At 39.6% G+C, this 17403-nt stretch overlaps 1 protein-coding gene across 4 annotated transcripts in view; it reads left to right on the top strand.

The window, feature by feature from the left end:
- Nucleotides 1-3943: 3943 nt before the first annotated feature.
- PPA2 (inorganic pyrophosphatase 2) overlaps nt 3944-17403 on the top strand; it is an 88668-nt gene continuing 75208 nt past the window's right edge. The window contains exons 1-2 of one of the 4 annotated variants that reach the window (XR_013966459.1): nt 3944-4173; nt 16712-16776. Coding sequence is in view for 2 of the 4 variants with exons in the window: in XM_080797529.1 (XP_080653655.1) it covers nt 3993-4173; nt 16712-16776 (246 nt within the window). In the remaining 2 variants the exon portion in view is untranslated. The remainder of the gene's footprint in view (nt 4174-16711; nt 16777-17403) is intronic. The other 3 variants (XR_013966460.1, XM_080797529.1, XM_080797528.1) reach the window with 3 other exon arrangements.

Below are 17403 nucleotides of genomic sequence, written 5' to 3'. Positions count from 1 at the left end.
AGTGAGAAATGATCTGGAACTTTGACCTGTATTTAAAAGAAGAAAAATGTGGATCACAAATAGAGGATGAATAGGAACTCTAGGTAACATTTAGAAATACTTTTGCAACATTGCAACATTTCTATGATAATATGACAAATGTTTTAAATGTTTGGTAACATGAAAATATTTTCAAAGTTGCCCTTTAGATAAAGTGTTCAAAAGGCCAGTGAAATATTGTGTGTCCCTAAACAGATAAAGTAGAAAGTGCTCAAAATTGTTTTAAAATTCTCCTTTTATTAAATCCTACTATATTATATATATTATATTATATCCTACCCAGTCCCTGAAGTTAACCATTGGCTAGCAAGCATAAGCAATGGCAATTAGCAGATTTTAAAATTTGTTTATTTATCATGATATATAGGTAAGGATCACAATCAATTTTAGAGACATATGCTGCTTTTACAAAATATCACACATAAATGACTACTCCACAATTCCAAAATTCTTTCATTTTCTAGCAGGATAATCCAGCATTTCAGAAAATGACAACTCTATCCAAGTTAGATTTTATGTTACACTTACCAATGCTAAAAGCAGAAACAGAATTGGGATTCACTGATGACCTAATTTTTCTCTAGCTCCAACTCCTATCTCTACCACAGTTTCCTAGCTTTGGGAGAGGCTAGTTTTGTGCCACCTTTAACGAAAGACTTTGCTTTAGTCGTCAGCCTTCTCAGGGCTGGCCTTTGCTGCCTTTTCCACATCATGCCCTTTCTAGGGAAGCCCATATCCAATCAGTGGGGTTATAAAGGCCCAGTGATTTTGGCCTTACACTGGACAACTCTAGCCCCTTAAGCTCTAGAATATTCTGCTGGGTTTGGTCTTATTCTAAGAATCTACGGATCAAGTAAAAAAATTAAAAAATTAAAAAAAAAAAGAATCTATAGATCATTAGAAATTAGCCTATAATATTGTCTCAGTAGGGTTTATCTTGTTGAAACATCTGAACTTCAAAGGTTAAGAGAAAAATTAAGCTTTTTTTTTCTACTTGATGAAACAAAATTCTATAGCCACTATGATACATGCACAAAAGTAAATCCCCCCTCCCCACACCTTTATGGGAGAGTCTGCCTTACAGTTTAGCCTAATCAAGCTTACACATTACAAAGCCACCACTGTTGACAAAAACATTTTAGGATCTACGATCTAAGTAGAGTCTAAGGGGTTACTGACAACATCTCCTACATATCCTTTCTGGAAATGAGATGAGTCTCTTAGTTTTAACTGTCATGAAATAATTGGCAAAATTGAAAGAACCCTGGTGCCTAGCAGGGAAGAATGTGAACCTAGTTCATAGTTGGAAGAGAAATATGTAGAATTCTCACAGAACTTTCCAAGGTAGTTGGACAACATAGAGGAAGAAAATGATGTTTGTGGCGGACTGCTGGTTGTCCTCCACTGTTCATTTCTTCTTTTTCTGTAGTAGTATGGCATCTAATTTCTATCTGGTCTTCTATTAACCCAGAAAAATAGGCTGCCAGTTTATAGTTAGTTGTAGCTGGTACACTGTGCTGCTTGATACAATGTAAGTAAAGGTAGTGTTACAGTCTCTGAGATGTGTTCTTAAGGGAAGGGCACACCCTTCTTTAATCTTTTCTTTTCTCTTTCTTTCTTTCTAGGTGAAATGAGGGTGTAATGATTGGAGCTGTAACAGCCATTTTGAGCTAGGAAGGGGATCTTAGTAATGGAAATTAAACACACTAAGACCAACAAGACAGAAATAACTTGTTTCTCTTACATGGGAGACCCTGTATCATCTACCTTCAGACATTTATGTTGATTAAAAATCCTGACCACCATCTAGATATAAGTACTATTATCTCTATATAAAGTTATATGATGGATATAGAACCATCTTGGTGAAATTTCTGCTTGCAGATTTTTGTAAGTAAAGGTTTGTTTCAACCCATTTTTAAAAATCTTGTCTATCTTGTTAAAATTAAGAACCAGAGGATGTAATTTGTAGCTATGGAACAGAGAGAGAAACTAGTTTAGACTAGAATCAGATCCATAATCAGACTTAATTAATATAAATTAATATAATCTTGGCAAAGATGTTTGTCTTATGCTATAAGAACTAGGATTCTAAGTTAGAATTATCTCTCTCATGAATTTATGTATTCATTGTGCATAGTAACTTAGAAACTGATTTTTATTACAGTACTTTAAGAGATAATTTTAAAAAGGCCTTCTCTTTTTTTTCACTTAGTTTTTGCAGAGCGTAAGTGCACCTTTTTTGCCTCTTTCTGTAAAATTGCTACTATTTTTGTTTTCACTTTTGGATTGAATAACAGATACTGAAAGGTCCCCCAATAATGGGTCCGTGATTAAAGGAGCGCGACTGATACAAAGCAAAGGTCAAGCAAAGCTTTATTTTGTGCCAAGTATCAAGAATCAAACCGAACATTCAGGGCCGCGCCTCTTACAGAGAGGGCGACCTCTCTCTGCTTCACAGACTAGCTTTTAAGGGCAAAGGCCATGTGGTTGGGCATGGCCACGCACAGGTGGCCAATGAAATTTTAACACACAGAGAAAGCTGCACAGTCATGTTAGGTCACACATTAAGTGACCAATTGAATTACAATTTACCCTAGGAGATATTTGAACCAGCCTATCACCTTGGTCAGAATTGGCGCCCAAAAGGTGCCCAAAGGGCGGGGCCCATACTCCTTGGTAACCAGGGAGACAGTATGCACTCCCCCACTGATCGAATGTCTCCACCTGGCCTGACCCACCCTTGTATTTGGGCTTTGTTACCTGGGACTGGTTTCTGGGACTTGTTTTTAAGTAAGTCCCCTAGGGGAAGGGGAGCAGGGACAGTTTAAGTTTTAAACAAGAAAATTATTGTTTAACTGGATGGAAGCGCTCTGGCTAAATAGGTCCTTACAATACCCAATTTTCTTTAAATGTTTTCATTTCTAATGAGAAAATCTTTTTTACTGCTTTCTTCTGGGTTCTCTCATTCTGATTTATTGTGAGAATTGAACTTCCTATTGATTGGAGGTCATTGGTGATCTTGAGAAGGTGGAGGAAGGTCATCTGAATTGAAATGGGGAGAAGTGGAGATACTGCCTCTGGAAAATTGTTCCTGCAAGTTTTTCTGGAAAGTGGATAACCAGAATTTCATATGCTCATAGAAAGAGCTGGTAAAAGGGACTCCCAGGAGCAACTTAACTCCACAACAAAAGAGACATTATTATGTGCTGGGCATGCTGCTACACCCTGCAAGGATACTAAATCTTAATTCCAGAGTATTTGGCTCATTAACAAAACAGTGGGTTGATTCGGGTGAAACAGAAAACATGACAGGTTCACAAACATATAGGTCTGGTACCAAGTGTCACTGTAGAAGTGAAAATGTAAGAAAAAGAAAGGATAAATCATCTCTAGTTGGGTTAAATAGGAAATGCCTCACGGAAGAGATAACCATTTGAAGTTACCTTTTTTTTTGTCCTGTAAGTCAGGTCGAGGTCAAATCTTCACAAGGAGGTCTGATCGTGTCTCATCATGGTGTTTTTGCGTGTGCAATGCTTGCCTTCTACATTGGACGGGATCTAGAGCAGTGCCTGGCACAGAATAATCACTCAATTTTTATCATTATAATAAAAATATTATGACAGTAAATATTGAGTGGATGAGTGAAGGAATAAATGCATATACGCATTAATAAGTGGCTGTGAGCTCCTCAGGGGTGGTGGATGTTATCTTGCTCATCTTTGCCTCGCTCTGGACACAGCATACACTCTGCGCGCGTCACTGACAATTTATTGGGCGCTATGTTTGCTCTGATCGAAGTCTCCAGGCCCGGGCGAAGACTGGCGGGCGCCCAGGATATAAATCCAAGCCCCGGGCGGGAGGGATGGCTCCAGCCAGTAGGGGGCACCGGCGCGCGGCTGGGCCAGGATCCCGAGCGCCGCCCTGCGCGGAGCCCGACCGCCGTCAACGCCATGCGCGCGCTGCTGCCGCTCCTGCGCACCGGCTGGGGCTGGCGCGCGGGACCCCCCGCCGCCGCCCGCTTGACCCGGGTAAAGAGTGCAGGGCCTGGGCCGCACCGCGCCATGGCCCAGGCCTTATACCGCACGGAGGAGCGCGGCCAGCTCTACTCCCCCGATTACCGCCTCTTCTTCAGTAAGTAGCTCGAGAGGCCCCCGGCGGGCGGCGCACCAGGGGAGGCTCGGGGTGGGGCCTGTGCGGTCCACGCGGCCTCCTCCCTCCTCCTTTCGGGCTTGCCGTGGTGGCCGAGCCTCCCAGGCCACCTCCCCGCATGCAGGGGCCCGCGCCGAGCCACGGGAGCTGTCTGCAAGGGGGGCGGCGCCGTGAGTCTCCAAACGCGAAGCGCAGAGACGCAGGGTGGTGGGCGGCCGGTGGCGCCGCGCTGAGTCGCCCCGGGCGCGGCCAACCGCCTTCCCCCAGCGGCGGGCCGAGGCGCAGGGGCCCCGCAGCGTTGGGCAAGGCCCTGCAGTGTCTCAGGGTTCCGGTAACTTAGTTGTGCTAGGGAAGGGCAGAGTCCGCCGGCAGACCGGCCCTCTCCGTGGGCGTAACCACGCTCCTCCTAGTGAGGGCCTCCTGCAATTGGAAAGGCGGTCGGAACTTTGGAGACGCTTAGGCCAGTGGGTCTTTTTGGGGGGTGGGGATGGGGTTGGGGAGACTCTGGCGAAGCATCTCCCAGAAGCACGACTTTATATTCACAAATTTGCACTTTGAATGCGGTGCTCGACCAAGAGCCTAGTTGGCTCCCGGCCAGCCCTGTCTTCTCAGAGTGAACAAGCCCCGGAGGGCAAAGCGAGTTGCAGGGCACTGAGCTGACCGGCTAAGTCAGAAAAAGACCCAGGCCTCCGTTATTTATTCTTTTTTTCTTTGCACCCACGTATTTCACTGTGGGGTGAAAATAGGGAGGTTGGTTGAGTTGCCTTCATGCCTCATTGACTTCCTAGCCTGAGAGAGGTAGTACCTTTTTTCTGTAAAGTCGGCGTTGCCTTATAAGCCCATTTCTTAGGAGCATTAGCTTTGGGGGCTTTCGTAAGCTGGAATCCTGGATTTTTCAGCTCTTCGCTCCGTGACCCCGGATGAGTTTCTTTACCTGCTTTGCCTTTTGTTTTCTTATCTGTAAAACAGGGCTGTAAGAATTTCATGATAAAATGTGTATAAAGTGATTAGTCAGAGCGTCTACAATATAAATTATTAGAAATAATACCTGTGATTATTGCTATCTGTAATTTATAAAATGTTTACACTATCTTACAAGAAGTTAGGGTCGAAGAGTATTTTATGGGAGAGAAAACTGAGTATACTTTATGGATTATGCTGCAAACAGTATTAAAATATCTTCAAAATTGATTGCTCCCCACCCCACCCCCAATGCTACATATCCTTTCCCATCCTTGTTTAGTCAATCAAGACTCATCAGGTGGAGAGGAACCCTTAACAAGAACTCCCAAATTTCTGAGTGGCTTGTGTTCCAGAAGGTTATGTATGATGTGGTAATTTAGGGCACAGAGTGTTATGAAATGGCAGTTAGGTTTTTGAATAGATAAAAGCTTGTCTAAACGCATAACATGGTGAAAATATTCTAGATTTGCAATAAGTACAGTAATAATAGACCAAGAAAGTCAATAAGTATCAAGTGTGCTAGACACAGTTAGACATGGCACTGAGTAGATTTTAGTTACAGACCCTGCTCTTCAGAGAGAGTCATGATGTCAGTATAGGTAATTAAGGAAAAATACAAAAACACACAAAAAATATTTTACTTGAAGGTTAACAGAAAAAAGTCTTGAGGAGCCTGGGTCATATGGGATAGTTGACAGCATTGGCTTTTAAAGTGGCAACTCCTAGGCCTTCTCCCTGTGCCTTCCCTGAGCTCTCACTGTTATTTGGGCAGGTGATTCCTTCATTTCTTACAGGGTGTTTTTTTAGCTGTGAAATAATGCAGTTGACCTAGCAGTGATCTTCAGGGTCCTTTTTGGTGCTGATCTTCCTTGAAGGCACTGGATAAATACTAGATATTTTAACATTCTCTATTGGGACAGGGTCTCTTTTAGGGCATTTCCAAGGCTGTATTGACTTTACACTGTGATTTGTTTGTTTTTTTTTTTTTTAGCTACAGTGTATTCACTTCATGAGTTTTCTATAACTAGAATGCCAAAAATGTTCACTGGGTTAGGGTAAATGAAAGGAAGGAAGAGAAAAGACAAGAACTGGACGTGTGGTTTGGGGGAGGGGCCAGGTGGTGAGAAACTGAGTGGAAGGTATGTCTGGTTAAACAGTTCGTGGTCTAAAACGCCAGGTGGCATCCTTGGCCCAGGATGTTTCCTGCTTGCTGGCAAGGGTAGGACAAAGTGAAAGGAAGCCCCTTTAGGGTAAGGGAGGAAGTGGAAAACAGTGAACAAATTGCTTCTTATAAAGATGGTCTCAGATTAGGTATTTTGAGCGTTGACAGTGTCTGCATGAAGTACTAGTATGTAGTTGTACATAACTTCAAAGAAAAACACGAGTGTAGCACTACTTGGCTGAAAAGTGTTATTCAGCGTTATTGCAGTGGAATCATTTCCCACATTTCTAAATATATCCCAGTTCTCTACGGCACTGGGAGGTAGACCATTTTTGAGCTTCATTTCTGTAAATGGTTTCTCTGTACTGCCATTCAGGAGAATCCGAATAAGTGTTAGGTTTAATACTTTTTTTTTTCCTTTTAATTAGCACTGGACTTTGTAGAAACAGTACTGAAGTGAGATGGGATGATACAGAGGAAAGAGTATCCTGGCAGGAATCATCAGTCTCCTTGGTACTAGCCCTGGCCTTTTATTAACTTTCTGTGTGGCCTTGACTGAGTCATTTAACTTACCTATATCTCATTTTTATTAAACCATGGAAAGAGGAGATTGGACTAGATTGTCATTTTTCCAAACTGTGCTGAGTTGAACAGACATACCATAGTTTATTATTAGGTTTTCTTTATACAAAGCACTTCATGGTTTAATAAATGAGCAGAACACTTCCCATTTTATCACCTTTTTGGAGAGTCACAGTGTGCATATTAAAGATCTGGGAAATTCTGATGTAAAGTAACTTGTCGTAAAGATTTGAACCCCAGAGCCCATATTTCTTAGAACATTTGTTAATATTTTAATGACCTTAGAGTTTCATGGAATTCAGTTGGGGAGGCACTGGGTGAAGTGATAACTGAAACTTCCAAAAGCAAGAGTGTCAGAGAAACAGTTTTAGACTAGTAATCAAAGCACTTAGATTGTAGGCCTAGTTGGGCTATCTTGGGCGTTGGTTGACATCCCTCAGCTCAATTTCTCCATCTGCAAAATACGGATAGTACTAATAATATTATCGAATTGCTTGTGACAGTTAAATGAGATCAAGTGTGTAAGATATCAGTGTCTCACACATGGCGCATGGTAAATATTTAATATTATCATTTCTTTTTTCCTTTTGACTTCAAGATGTAAGACCAAAATTCTTGTCATATTCTGTGAAGGGTGAAAGTAACGGGAGAGAAGCAGATTCCCTGCTGAGTGTGGAGCTCTAGGCAGGGCTCAGTCTCACAACCCTGAGATCATGACCTGAGCCAAAATTAACCTCAGCCGACTGAGCCACCCATGCACCCTCCAAGTCTTGGTTTTAATGGATATTGTCCTGCAGTCTTTTGAATTGTGAAATCATAAAGAAGTTAGACTTGTTTATATGGGACCAAAGAGAGCACTGCATGTCAATTCCTTTGATAGCCTACAGGTCTTTGTTTGTTTTGTTAATAACTTGAAAATTCATGGAGTACCTGGGTGGCTCACTTTGTTGAGCCTCTGACTCGATATCAGTGATACTGTTTAGGTCATGATCTCAGTCAAGGTCTTGAGATGAAGCCCTGGTTAAGATCCTCTCTGTCTCTCTGCCCTTCCCCCCTGCTCACACACTCTCACATTTTCACAAAGATGAGTAGAAGCTATGCTTTCCATAGTTTGGATTTTTGTTACTATGGGGTAGGTGACTGATTCACTTTGAGGCATTGTGCTGTGGGTAATTCATGTTGCTTTTATTTAGAATAAGAATGAATCATACAGTTCTTTAACAGTGAATTTATCATTCATAGTATATGCTTAAGTTGAAATTACTATAGGTTTTCTTTCTTCAAGCACATCATTTGAGGGGTAGGTGATGGAATCTGCCATTGACTGTATCATACATTTGGATTTAATAAAATTTCCTGTGAATAATCCACATAATATGTGTTTGAGTCTTAAATATATGAGTTCTTAATAACCTTTTTTTAAGTTGGTTTATATCATAGAATTAGAATTTTATAGAGAACATACAGAACATAATGGTTATTGTGTGAATATTGAAAAATTACTTGTATTTATTTGTTATTTGTCATTGCTAAACTTCCAGTAAGAATCTCTGTACATGGTTTTTAGTAATAATTTGTAATCGTATGATGGTACTTGGCATACATGTTGCTATTTGGTGTATACACATATTATCAAATACAAGTTTTGTACTCCATTCAATTTTCTCACTTGCTAATACCATTAATAAACTTTCGTCCTACTACAACTTGCTGTTATGAGAGAAAAACATAGGTAATTTACAGAATAATAGAATAAAATCTCATTTCAGTCTAGTTGAAGGGAAAGTTTTAACACTGTCTGACCATGTGCAGTATATATTGATGGGCATGACAGAATTCTTAGTTTATTATTTTTGACAAAGCAAAAGACTGAGACAAGATGGCAGTTGTTTGTCTGATCTTCCTCCTAGTGAATATCCTATTACAGTGATAATAAGTGAATAAAAAAGGATAATCCTAAAACAACAAATAAGAAGGATCCATCAGAGCTGGAGATTTCAAAATACATACAGAACATGAAAAACAGTTGGAGGTATGGTTATTGATGAAACAGCATGGAGGAAATCCCAGTGTAAGTATGTGTGCTGTGGGGGTCTGTAGAATAAGAAGAAGCCAAACTCCGGTGCAGAACCCCACAGTGGTTGTGTGGGCTTAATGTCCAGTAGGAGAGAGGTTAAGAGGGGGATGTGGAGCTTAATGCAGGGGGTTGGTGTGAGTTTTATTATGGAATAGGATACAGATGTTTATCATGGAGGCTTGGGGCTTGTGGAATGGGCTGGTTTCTTCTACAGAAATTGAAGACAGTGGAGGGTTGTAGAACGGCCCACCCCCCAGTGTAATAGCCAGGTTCTTACCCCTGTGTCTCCATGGGAAGCTGACTTAAACAAGGCTTTCTCGTGTACACATCAGTCTTTCTAGTCTCTTATTAAATATCAACCAAATTGTCAAGGATCACCGTCAGTCAGGCTTTGACTCCTGCTGCTATTGCTGCTACTCTACCAAACTCATTGGTCAAAAGGTGACTTGCATGTGACAAATATAATGATCAATTTTAAGTTCTCATCTCATGTGAATTATCAACAGAACTTGTCATAGTCAATCACTTTGTCTTCCTTGAAACATTGTTTTTTCTTTTTGTCTCTGGGACAACACTCTTTTATTTTATTTTATTATTTTTTTTTTAAGATTTTATTTATTTATTTGACAGACAGAGATCACAAGTAGTCAGAGAGGCAGGAAGAGAGAGAGGAAGGAGGAAGCAGGCTCCCCGCTGAGCAGAGAGCCCGATGCGGGGCTCGATCCCAGGACCCTGGGATCATGACCTGAGCCGAAGGCAGAGGCTTTAACCCACTGAGCCACCCAGGTGCCCCAACACTCTTTTATTTTGATGGCTTCTCCAGCAGTGTCTTTTGCTGGTCTTTTGAAATGCTCTAGGGCTCAGTACTTGGCCCACATCTCTGTCTGTTCTCTCTCTAGGGCAGGGATTGGCTAATGTTTTCTGTAAAGGGCCCTGATGATAACTAGTAGGCTTTGCAGGCCATAGGGTCTCTGCCACAATTACTTAACTCCACCTTGCTAGCATAGAAGCAACCAGAGAGAGTAAAATATGAATATGGCTTTGCCCGAGAAAACTTTATTTACACAAGTAAAAACAGGCCGTGGGCCAGAGTTTGCTGACTGTAGCCCTTGAGCTTTTCAGTCCCTCAGTTTTAGATACCATCTATGCCTCCCAGATTTGCAACAGCCTGAATCTCTTCGTGAACTCAAGATTGACACATCCAGTAAACATTCTGTCATCCCCACCTAAATGTCTCAGAGACATCTCAAGGTTACCATGTGTAGTACTCTGGATTCTGGATTCCTCTGCCTGCTCGGTTGTTTGTTTCTGTCCTCAAATCTGTAACCAGTAACTCAGCAATCATTCTTGGTGCCTTTCTTATCCTTAACCCCACTTCGGATTCAGTAGTTTCTCCCTTCAGCTGTGCTTTTGAAGTGTATCCAGAAGAGAGTTACTTCTCTCCACTCCACCCTTGCGACTTTATCCATCTTCCACCTGCCAGTTGTAATAGCCTTTCGATTCATCCTCCTGCTGCCACCCTGGTCCCTCTCTAGTCTGCTTTCCACACAGAAGTCACCTTGATCCTTTTAACATGTAAGTCAGATCATGTCCAGGCTCTGCTCAAAACCCCAGTGACTTTTCATTTCGCTCAAAATAAATTTAAAATATTCACCACAGTATACAAGGTTCTGTGTGACTAATATTGGACTTCCTCTCTGAATTCGTCACCTGCCACTCTTCCTTTTGATCAGTGTGTTCCAGCTGTCCTGGCCTCTTTGCAGTGTTCCTCCCTAGATAATCTGCTTGACCTGCTTCCTCATTTTATTTAGGTCTGTGCTGAAGTATTACCTATCAGTGAGATCTTTCCTGTCCTTTCCATTTAAATTTTTATCTCTTCCCTTATTCATTCCTTTCTTGCTGTCATTCTTTTGCTTTTTGATGCTTATTTTACCCACTATAGTAAGAACATATTCCTATTCATTGCTTCTATACTTGACCCCCCCACACACTAGAATATAAATTCCGTAAGAAGAGGGAATTTGTATACCCAGGACTTATGTGTTCAGTAAATATTGAATGAATGAATTTAAGGAAATCTTATAAATTAAATAGAAAAGAAAAAGTAGAAGAGAATTTGATTTTTAAAAAGTCCAGTAAATGTCCTCTGAGATTTTAGAAACTCTTGTATATATTAAAAAGGAAGAGTAAGCTATGAAGAAAACATAATTACAGACCTTTTCAAATAGTGTAAAGACAAAGAACTCAATAGGTGGTATAGTGGGAAAAAAGATGATCTGTTGTTTTAAGCCATCAGGTTTGTGATCATCTGTTATGGCAGTCCCGGAAAACTAATAGAGAAAAGTTAGAATATAAGGTAGAATATAAGCTAAAAAAAACTACCAGAAAAATTATAAGGTAAAGAAATCTACAGAAAGTAGAACAAAATGTCAAGGAGATAGAAAAAGGAGGTAGAGGAGACATAAGACTTAATCTATGAAGTCCAGTATTTGACTAATAAGAGTGCCAGAAGGAATGGAGAGGTAATTATCAAAGAGATGGTAGAAGAGATCTAAGAATTTAAGGACCCTAATGTTCTGAGTCCCAGAAAAATTGCAAAATCTCAGAAAACTGAGGCTTTTATAAAGAGGATCCTGAAAGTCTTTGGGTATAGGGCCAGGGAGGAAGGGAGAACAGGTCACCCTAGAAGGAGTGAGAATCAAACTAATATTTGACTTATGAGCACAAATGAATGCTTAAAACCTTCAAGATTCTGAGAGAAAATAACTTTCCTCCTAGAATTTACCCAGGCAATCATCAGTCTAGGGTGAAGACCCAATAAGGACATTTCAGACATTTAAGGACTTGGGAAATTTACCTCATATGCATCCTTCCTACGGAACAGAAGTTAGGGATATGCTCCTGCAAAACAAGTGAGTAAACCAAAAGAGATGAATGCATGGGATCCAGGAAACAGATCTGAGCTGGAGACCAAAGAAGCAGAGTCTTAGGATGCCAGAAAGTCATCCAGTCTTTATTGCAGCAAGGGGATAGAGATTTTCAAAGAGAGTTGTTTGTGTATAGAGAATCCATAGTCTTTGTGGAATCTGTGAGGCATTTGAATAATTTATAGATATGATTATGACTGACAATGGAAGAAACATAATTAGAAGCACAAATCAAAACAAGCTGAACAGGAGAGGAAATTTAATTATAACGTTATACTTGGCCAAAAATCAATACATAGACAGTGCTCCTCAAACTTACTTCGGTGTTAAGAAGTATTTGTGGGTGCTTGCTAAAAATCTATCCAGATTTCTCTTAAGATTCTGATTTCCTAGGTATGGGAGATCCAGAGACCTGTTTAACAAACGCTCCCAAGTTTTTCCTATCTTTAGAGAAATTTTGGAAATATACTAATAGGAAAAGCATAGAAAATTCAGTATGATTATAGAACATTTATCAACCTTGAAATGAAAAAATAAAAGTGCAGAAGATAAAAATTAAGAGAGAAGGATAAAGGGACTGAAGTAAAAAACCAGGTAGTACAGTCAAATACTCTAAGTGTTTGGTGGAACAAGGAATAAAGCTGTAAATGTTAAGATTGGTCAGTAGATGGGGCACCTGGGTTGGGTGGCTCCGTGGGTTAAAGCCTCTGCCCTCGGCTCAGGTCATGATCCCAGGGTCCTGGGATCGAGCCCCACTTTGGGCTCTCTGTTCAGCGGGGAGCTTGCTTCCTCCTCTCTCTCTGCCTGCCTCTCTGCCTACTTGTGATTTCTGTCAAATAAGTAAATAAAATCTTAAAAAAAAAAAAAAGATTGGTCAGTAAAGAATTTAAGAGGAACAGATTGGGAGTGAAATGAACTAAACTTATCTCTTAAAATTGGAATCAGTAGATAATTTCTAAAATTGATAAGGCAAAAGTTAACCATACAAATATATTATTTGGAGAGATGTAGATAATTACTAGACCTCAAGTAAGTTAAAGAGGTGAAAAATTTTGCTCTGACAGTGGATCTGGATTAGAGAGAGGTGAAGACTGCTGAGTTTTTGTCAACCATGTACATAGATTGCTTTGTTTAAGCAGCAAAATAGGTACTTTTTTTTTTTTAAGGATTTTATTTACTTATTTGACAGACAGATCAGAAGTAGGCAGAGAGGCAGGCAGAGAGAGAGGGGGAAAGCAGGCTCCGCGCTGAGCAGAGAGCCCAACCCGGGGCTTGATCCCAGGACTCTGAAATCATGACCTGAGCTGAAGGCAGAGGCTTAACCCACTGAGCCAACCAGGTGCCCCCAAATAGGTAGTTTAAAAAGCAAATTGCAGCAACAACTTGGTTTCAAATCTAAAGAAACAACCAGACTGAGCTTCAAATACTGAAGTTCTAACTCAGGATTATCACTGATTGATTTGAAGCTCTGAGAAGGGGCTGTTTATATCATGTGCTTCAGTTCTGTCATCTTTATGGAGTGGCACACATTGCTCCAACGCTCATGTCTCTGTCTTTGTCTCCTGTGTAAAGTATGGATTACCTTTTCCATTTTATTGAGGATCAGGATAGATAGCACCTATCTTTACATCTAGCTTTAGAGTCTTAACACTCTGTGGAGCATCCTGGCATACTAATAGCACTGACCCCAGAAAACCTGATGGGGTCTCATCCTCCCTTTCTGCATTAGGTCAGTGATGAGCTTTCTGATAATCCTAAGAGGACTCCTTTGTCTTTGCACTTACTAGTGGTGCTGATGGGGATGAGGAAGTACAAGCCCTGTCTTGGCTGTGGGCATAGCCCACTTTTTAGCACTTTTGTATTCTCGCATCTAGTGCATTACCTTTTACAAACTAAATTACATATTGCTCAATTGAAAAAAATTGAGAAAATTAAGGTTCAGAGAAATTGAGTGAGTTTATCAAGCTCAGTAACTGGAAGTCAGGCTCTTGGTCTCTGTATTCATTGCTCTGCGTCAAGTTTTTGGTATATTTCCCAATCAAAGCATTATCATCTGACATCTAAAGCCATATTTTATTTTTGTTGTTGCAGATATAATTTTGTTCTTTTTTCTTCATTAGTACATTTTAATCTGTACTATTTTGTGGTTCAGTTGGCTGCTAGTAGGTATTGGTTTTCTAAGTCAGACCATTCACCCACTAATACTCTTTTTACTTTCCAAGATGCAAGTTAGACAACAGCTTAAACCCATGTATTGGCATTATCATAGTCTTTGAGTATCATGTTTAGATCCCGATTTACCTCAGCACACTTCATAAATCTTTAGCTTTTAATGATCACAGTCCCATTTTCTCCTCAGGCTTGAGTAGTGTGCTTTCATTCTAAATCATAATAAGTTTGTTGGGGCTTGTCCTCAGTTAACAGGAGCATTGGAGCTATAGAGAAATTTAACACCGAATCAATGTGCTAGAGGTATCATTTATTCTTAATTACAAAGGCAGCCCAACTGGTCTGTCAAATTTCCTATACTTTCTTAATTTTAATAACAAAGTTACTTGGTTTATACAGCTGCTTGAAGAGATTATTGTTAATTCCCATCATAGTGATGGGTCCCAAATGTAATAATTGACATAATCTTCCAGAGGATTGTATTTTTCTCAAAACTACCTTATCTTTGTGGCTTAAAGCTAGGAATCACAGATTGGTGACTGTTCATTGGAACAAGAGCTTACATTTGTACTTTAATACTTGTTTTTCTTAACCTATTTTTTTTCTTATTTATTTTTGAAATTATATATAGTAAAATGGAGTCTTCTGGGGGGGAACAGTTCTGAGTTTTGATAGAATAAGGATTCGTTTAAACGCCTTCACGATCAAGACACAGAACAATCCATCACGCCTAAACAGTTTCCATGTGGTTTCTCTCCAGTCACCTTCACCCTCTGCCCTCAACTCCTGGCAATCACTGATCCGCTCTTTATGCCTGTAGTTTTGCCCTTTCCAGAATGTCGTCCAAATGATATTGTTTGAGTCTAACTTTTTTCACTTGGCATGATACATTTTAGATTTATGCATTTTGTTTTGTGTATCAATAGTTCATTCTTCTTTATCGGGTACTAATACATCATTGAGCAAAATACCATTATATGGGTGTAGCAGAGTATAATTGTCCATTTACTGTTTGTACATTTAGTTTGCTTTCAGTTTTTGGTGATTTTGAATAAAGCCACCTGTAAACGTTCACTTAGTTTTCCTGTAAACATTAGTTTTCATTTCTCTTGGTCAAGTACTTAACAGTTGGATTTCTGGGTCAAATATTTAACTTTGTAAGAAAATGCCTAACTATTTTCCAAAGTGGCTGTATCATTCGAACTGGGGTATCTTAATAGAAAATAAATAGTACAGATTTAAGTATGTATTACTTCTAGAAAAGTATATAATCATGCAACAAACTGAGACTTTTGTTCTTGTGTTGCTCCTAGATGATTTTAAATTTAAGCAGAGAATTTGAAGTTTGATCTGATACGCAAGTTAACGTTACATAAAGTTGCAAGTTAAAAGTGCATTTTTTTAAACTAATGAAAAATAACTTTGTAGATAATAACAAGATTGTATATACTTTGCCACTTGTGTGCGCTTCTTTATCCTACCCTGTGAATGGGTCCTCAGGAGTTACCCTGTTACTAAAGTGGGAAATATTAATAGGGATGTATTTATTGAATGCCAACTAAGTGCTAGGTACTTCCTGGATGCTGGGGACCTAGTGGAGAGTGTAGCAGAACAAACAAAAGCAAACAACAAAAACTATTAAGCCCAGCTTTTGGAAACAGATGTGTTCCAATAAAAGTGCATGTTAAGTTGTTGTAGTTTATTTAAATAATATATACTTTTAAAAGTATTTAAAATATGCATTTCAGTATGCAGTGAAGATAAGATAGTTTCTGTGACTAAAGTTCATTTTTGTTTTAAGCTTACCTTAACATACGCATCCTATCACTGAGTGGGACACAATGATTTTCTTTTAATTGGGTAGGACATTTACATCTTTATTCATGTGAATTGTAGGCAGAAATTGGGAATTCTCTTGTTAGGTTTGTCCTAGGGAAATTGACATCAGTTTTAATCCAGTCACTTATTAGACAATCTCTTTTCAGAAGTGAGGTTTTTCATATTTAGGTGATAGTCAATTTTAGACGTTTTTCTGCTTTGGATGTTTTAAGCTACAGAGTTAAGTACAGTTGACTTGAACAAGAGAGGGTTAGGGGCACCTGTCCACCACACAGTCGAAGATCTGTGTACAACTGACTCCCTAAAAACCTAACTACTAATAGCTTATGTTAAACAGGAGCCTTACCAATAGCGAAAACAGTTGATTAACACACATTTTTGTATGTTTATGTATTATGTACTGTATTCTTACAATGAAGTAAGCTAGAGAAAAGAAAATGTTATTAAGAAAATCATAAAGGAGAGAAAATACATTTACAGTACTATATTGTATCTAAAAAAATCTGGGTGTAAGTGGACCTGTGCATTTCAAACTTATACTGTTCAAAGGTCAACTGTAAATTATTTTGGCAAACCAAGATATGGTTTATCTGGTATATATTCTCTTTGGTCATCATATTGGGACAAATTCTAAAAGTTGAAGTGAACTTTAAATTCAGAGTTAAGGTTAATTTGAAAAATCTTTGAACATTTTTTTAAAAAGTTTAAAAGTAGATAAGGATGTAATTGTTCTGAAGAACAGTATAATCTGTTGCTGTAATTCTGTATTTTTATTTTTGTTTTTGTTTTTTCCCTTTGCAGAGAATGTGGCTGGTCACTACATTTCCCCCTTTCATGATATTCCTCTCAAGGTGGACTCTACGGAGGTATTGTTTTAACTTGCTTTTGGGTGGGGGAATATATACTTCTAATATCACAAAATGCTTTCTGGAGGCATCTCAAAAGAATGCGATTGGAAGTCAAGAAGGACAGCAGAGTTGTCATAACAGGATTGTAAGCCTCCTTCATGCATTAGAGATAGTATGAGAATAGGATCCTTCCAGGAGGAAGATTATGGAACACTGATGTGGGATTTGTGCTTCCTCCAGGCCTTCAGAGGACTGGACTGTCAATAGGATGGCAAGAGGGAGAGTAATAGTGAAGATTTATTGACCGCTCGTAGTGCTTATCCACACTGTGCTCAGAACTTGACTTGCATTATCTGAGTACTGCTAGGTCTGCTGTTACTATCCTTTCTTTGTTAATGAGGTTCAGTGCTTTGCCCATGGTTGCAAATCTGTTGTCCATTGTGGGAGGTGGGATATGAATTTAGGTGCTCTAACTCCAGAGGTTGCATTCTTAATTGCTCTTGTGTGATCCTTCCAGCTCTTTGCTTCTAAGTAGTATTCAGCTATAGGACAGGAAATCATACAATCTGGAGAGAGAAGGAAGCCACAGACAGGAAGGAAGAACTCCCGTTTTACTGTGTGTGTGTATGTGTCCATGTGTTTTAT

Source organism: Martes martes, assembly GCF_963455335.1.
Source record: "Martes martes genome assembly, chromosome: 2".
Classification (NCBI taxonomy): Eukaryota; Metazoa; Chordata; class Mammalia; order Carnivora; family Mustelidae; genus Martes; species Martes martes.
This window is presented reverse-complemented; position numbering and strand designations above follow the sequence as displayed.